The following is a 5,938-nucleotide window of genomic DNA, read 5'->3' on the forward strand; positions in this document are numbered from 1 at the left end:
TACATGCTTTAAGGCTGATAGTGAAGAGACACGGGGAGCTACAGGCCGATCTACATATGGCTTTCATTGATTTGGAGAAAGCATATGACACAGTCCAAAGGGACAAAATATGGAGAAGCATGAGAGAGCAGTACGTGCCAGAGAAGTATGTGAGGTTAGTGAAGGAAATGTACAGAGGAGCAATGACACAGGTGAGAAGTAGTGTGGGCATGACAAAGGAGTTTCCAGTAAAAGTAGGGATACATCAAGGGTCTGCGCCTAGTCCCTAACACTTTGACCTGATTATGGATGTGCTCGTGAAAGATATTAAGAAGGAAGTGTCATGGAATAGGATGTTTGCGGATGATGTGGTTCATTGTGAGCAGAGCATTAACAGACTTGAGGAAAAGCTGGAGAATTGGAGAAGGCACTAGAAGAAATAGGGATGAAAATTAGCAGGACAAAGTCAGAATATTTAGCACTGAAGGATGTTCAGATGAGGTCTTGCAAGATCCAGGATATTGAGCTGAAATTGGTCTGCAAATTTAAACATGAGGTCGTACAAACAAAGGGACGGAGGACTGGAAAGCGAGATACAACACCAAATAAATTGTGGTTGGAACAACTGTAGGAAAATGAGTGGAGTGAACTGTGACAAGGAGGTGAGCATGGGGTTGAAAGGGAAAGTGTACAAGTCAGTGGTAAGGCCTGCTATGATATACGGGGCAGATACGTGGCCAATCACAGTAGCCCAGGAAAGGAAGATGGAAGTGGTGGAAATGAAGATGCTGAGGTGGATGTGTGGGGTAACAAGGAAGGACAGGATTACAAATGAATTTGTTAGAGGAGCTGTGAAGGTGGGACCCATGGGGAAAAAGATACAAGAGAGCAGACTAAGGAGGTACGGACACCTACAGAGAAAAGGAGAAGAGTATATCGGAAACAGAGCTGAAGATATAAAGACCGAAGATGAGGTGGAAGGATAAGATATCTGGGGACCTAAGGGAGAAAGAATGGAAGAAGGAAGAGGCAATGAATAGAGTACTATGGAGGAGAAGGATCCAGAAGAGCAACGCCAACCCTATGAGTTGTGGGACAAGGCAACGATAAAGAAGAAGAAGCAGAAGAAGAAGAAGAAGTGAATGTATGACATCATCAGGTCTGCAATTAAATTCCTTCATGCATCTGAAGTCTTGTCCTCCATGGCACTAGATCCACATTCCAACATTCAGGTTGTTACGATCATGGGTTGTATAAGCAACCAGTTTATCAAAATTACTATACAGTTAAGACTAGTCAGTTGCTTCAGAGTATCATCAAAGCTGTCAAACAATCTGCAATGTTTGTTGTAGCTGTAACATATAATATAGTGTAAAAATATTAAATAAAACATTTTCTGAATTCAGCAGGTAACACAAGAGCATATGGGTTTCCTTGAACACACATCTGTTGAAATCTTACTGGAGCGAGTACACTGACAGAGGCATATTATTATGTAATAGTTAGAGAAACTTTCTAATTTTCAATCATGCCATTTGTTAATACTAAAAGACTGACTTAACATTAACAAACCAGATTACCAAAATGCTCTTTAGTGTAAGTAGATGACAATGCAGAAAGGATGGCATCGTGCATATCTTCATGACTAGTAGTTCAGCCTTTTAAGTATCTTCTATACAAGGACACTATTGAAGTTGTTCAAAATATCAAAGATGTCATTGACTGCAGACCTCCAAACGATAAATGTTCACCTCCATGTATTGGATTTGGAATCAATATTACAATAGAGGAGAATACTATAAAAGAGATCCTTGGAAACGTTCAACTAATCTAGTTAGTGATGACAGACTGTTGCTTCCAAAAAACGTTTCATTACGGCAATAAAATCTTTCTTTGGTCTTTTTGAAAGCCAAAAGTACCATTAATGCCAATTATAGATGAAGTTACAGGCTAAATCAACATTACATGTCATCAAAATCAGGAAATAATTTTTATAATAATTCTATGCTGTTTGGTTTAAGTATCACCCAGCATAAGGAGATTCACTTTGTTCCTACTTGACACCTCAACATTAGCAACATATATCCTATTCTTGTATCATTCTGCTACATCAATTGCTCAGCTACCACACACAAATGCTAAAGTGTCATGTACCATGACACTGTTATGCCTGACCTTTTCGGCTATTCAAATAATTTGCCACAAAGATCTCAGTACGGAAGTATGATACAGAAATACTGACGTCTAATTTCTATCCAGAGCATGCACATCTGCCCAACACCATGTGGTGTATCACTTCTATATACTTCAGTCACAGTTCAATCGAGGAACTGCCACAACATGAGGTCCAAATGATTGGAAAAGAGCACAGGTAGTTCCAGTTTTCAAGGAGGGTCATCGAGCAGATTCGCACAACTATAGGCCTATATCTCTGACATCGACCTGTTGTAGAATTTTAGAACATGTTTTTTGCTCGATTATCATGTCATTTCTGGAAACCCAGAATCTACTCTGTAGGAATCAACATGGATTCCGGAAACAGCAATCGTGTGAGACCCAACTTGCTTTATATGTTCATGACACCCAGAAAATATTAGATACAGGCTCACAGGTAGATGCCATTTTCCTTGACATCTGGAAGGCACTGTCACCTGATAAACAAAGTAAGAGCCTACGAAATATCAGACCAGCTGTGTGGCTGGATTGAAGAGTTTTTAGCAAACAGAACACACCATGTTGTTCTCAATGGAGAGACGTCTACAGACGCTAAAGTAACCTCTGCCATGCCACAGGTGAGAGTTATGGGACCATTGCTTTTCACAATATATATAAATGACCTAGTAGATAGTGTTGGAAGTTCCATGCGGGTTTTCGCGGATGATGCTGTAGTATACAGAGAAGTTGTAGCATTAGAAAATTGCAGTGAAATGCAGGGAGATCTGCAGCAAATAGGCACTTGGTGCAAGGACTGGCAACTGCCCTTTAACATAGACAAATGTAATGTATTGTGAATACATAGAAAGAAAGATCCTTTATTGTATGATTATATTATAGTGGAACAAACACTGGTAGCAGTTATTTCTGTAAAATATCTGGGAGTATGCATATGGAACGATGTGAAGTGGAATGTTCATATAAAATTAATTGTTGGTAAGGTGGGTGCCAGGTTGAGATTCATCGGGAGAGCCCTTAGGAAATGTAGTCCATCAACAAAGGAGATGGCTTACAAACACTCATTCGACCTATACTTGAGTATTGCTCATCTTTGTGGGATCCGTACCAGGCTGGGCTGACAGAGGACATAGAGAAGATCCAACAAAGAGCAGTGTTTCGTCACAGGGTTATGTGGTTAGTGTGATAGTGTTACAGAGATATTTAGCAAACTCAAGTGGCAGACTCTGCAAGAGAGGCACTCTGCATCACGGTGTAGCTTGCTGTCCAGGTTTCGTGAGGGTGCATTTCTGAACGAGATATCGAATTTGTTGCTTCCCCCTACTTATACATCCTGAGAAGATCACAAATGTAAAATTAGAGAGATTCGAGTGCACATGGAGGCTTTCCAGCAGTAATTCTTCTCGTGAAACACAAACGACTGGAACGGGAAAGGGGGGTAAAGACAGTGGCACATAAAGTGCCCTCCGCCACACACTGTTAGGAGGCTTGCGGAGTATAAATGTAGATGTAAATGTAGATGTAGATGTATGTCATGGTAAGTTACCTGAGCTGGTTGGTTACATACACAAATCTGGACGCTTTGCCATCACATTTTGGTTTTACAAGTTGACTGACTCACCTCCATTCTGACAACAACCTCACTTCAGCAGAATTCCATGCACATTACATCTGAATATCACATTGGCCCCATTAGCAGAGAGGAGGTGATCTACATCACAATACAAAGAAAGGGAATCTGGCTATCTCTCACTACTTCTGTGGAGACACCATCAATACTAACATTGTTCAGGATGCATACTCTTGCTTTACAAGTTCGTGAATCATCTCAATTATGAACTGAATCAATGCCAGGATTAACTCCTGTCTCAAATACTGATTTTGTATGTACAAAATGTTTCCGATGTCTGGCATGAGGGGAGTGCGGCAGAAGCCAGACATTTTCTGCATGTGAGATAAACACATGTTGTAAAATTTGAAGAGCTTTACTGTTGATGTTTAATGAGTTAAATCTGATACAAAATTCTTTTCTATCTGAAAAATATTGAACACTGAAATGATATTGACCAATGGATAGCCAGCTGATACATGTAAGTCTTCTACTAGAATCTTGACAGCGCTCTGCTATGAAGTGCTGAACCTAGATAGAATATATTGGCACAGCCCAGTAAAAATTCAGACATCTTCCCTGGCAACTCAGGAAGCAGAGGAAAGCAGGCCAAGCTGCAGTAATAGAGTGGAGTTTCATATTGGGGAGACCGTCGATACTGTAATTATGTCTGGATTATGGAACACATTGCTGCATACCATATGAGCTGGGCTGTCTGAGAAGCCTATGAAGCAAAATATCTTAGGAGGGAGGTGCTGTCATTCTGTTTACCATACACAATTAAGCAAGAAAGTGTAACTCAGATGAAACAGCAGTACGCTGACACTACGAAATACAGTAGCGAGAGCGACTGGAAAGTAAAGTTGGGTCATCACTGAGCGTTCAGGAAAGCTGAGCAGACGGACAAAGCAGACCAGATGCATAACGAACACATAGCAGCGTCCAATAAGAACTACTCATTTCCAGTACAGTTACTCAGTCTGCAGCAGAGAGGGCTGGAGGAGCAACCTATGTCAGTCTGCTGCCTACTTGTCAAGCTGTCTATGTGATACTGTGGAACAGCAGGACCTGTTGTGGAGACTGATGGTGTTTAGTGCAAGTTGCATAGTAGTCATGTAGATGTAGATGTAGATTGATGACATGCTGCAGTAAGTGCTTGTCAGAGGGTCATTTGAACCATGCTCAAATTGTTTCTCTACCGTTACACTCTCCAGCGGCACGTAGGAAAGACGAACGCTTAAGCGAGTTCAGATTCCACAAGGATATATTTAAGTTATTAGAATTGTAATTTCTCCATACTTACATGGGTGTTAACCGAATATTTCCACATTTCTATGTAAATCTCACTTCAGTGAAAAAAGTATTTGTTTTAATGATTGCCATGACAATTAACATATCAGTGATTTTCTCTCTGCCTCACCTCCCCCTCCACCCATTTCACGATATTACAAAATGAAGTGCTCTTCTTTAAACTTTTTCGGTGTACTCAATTAGTCTTATCTGCTAAGGATCCCATAAACCACAAGAATACTCTCGTGTCTACTAAATGTTCTAGCAATAAAAGGCAGTCTTTGGCTTGGCTTCCGAACAACATTATTGTTTCAATTTAAGTTGTTCATAACTCAAAAGCCTACATGTCTAATAGAACAGACTACATTTAGATATATGTGGTTTCCTGTGTAGTTGAAATTTAACAGATTTCTTTTAGTATTCATGTGAATGACCTCACACTTTTTATTTATCTATTTATTTATTTATTTTGTGGAGGGGGGTGTCACATTGTCATTTTTCACACCAGACAGATATTTAGATTAAATAATTTTGCAATTGATTTTAATACTATGATGCCTTCCTTAGATGGCAAATATCAGTATCATCTGCAAACAATTTTAAGACGACTGCTTCTAAGCCATTTATATAGCTTGCCTCGAGTGAGACAATGGTTGATTACCCGTAGGATATGTGCAGCTGGTGGCAAAGCTCTTCCTTCCCATTGCCCCATAAAGTCTTAGGCAGGCTGACCGGCAAAGCTGCTTGGGACCAGTGAGTGTCTACCACATTTTGCAGAGCTCTGCAGTCTTCTAAGAACCAAGCTTCAATAATATGGAATAAGTTTCAATTTCTTCCTGTAACTAGGCAGAATTGGTCAGACTAGGAGATGCACATATCTAATTCAGA

The 5,938-nt window shown here is 40.2% G+C and overlaps 1 protein-coding gene across 1 annotated transcript; it reads left to right on the plus strand.

Moving 5' to 3' along the window:
• The first annotated feature begins 614 nt into the window (after nt 1-614).
• LOC124605873 lies at nt 615-965 on the plus strand. The gene has a single exon (XM_047137821.1). The coding sequence runs from the start codon at nt 615-617 to the stop codon at nt 963-965; it is 351 nt and encodes a 116-aa protein (XP_046993777.1).
• The last annotated feature ends 4,973 nt before the right edge of the window (nt 966-5,938 follow it).

This window comes from Schistocerca americana, chromosome 3, assembly GCF_021461395.2.
Source record: "Schistocerca americana isolate TAMUIC-IGC-003095 chromosome 3, iqSchAmer2.1, whole genome shotgun sequence".
In the NCBI taxonomy this organism is placed as follows: Eukaryota; Metazoa; Arthropoda; class Insecta; order Orthoptera; family Acrididae; genus Schistocerca; species Schistocerca americana.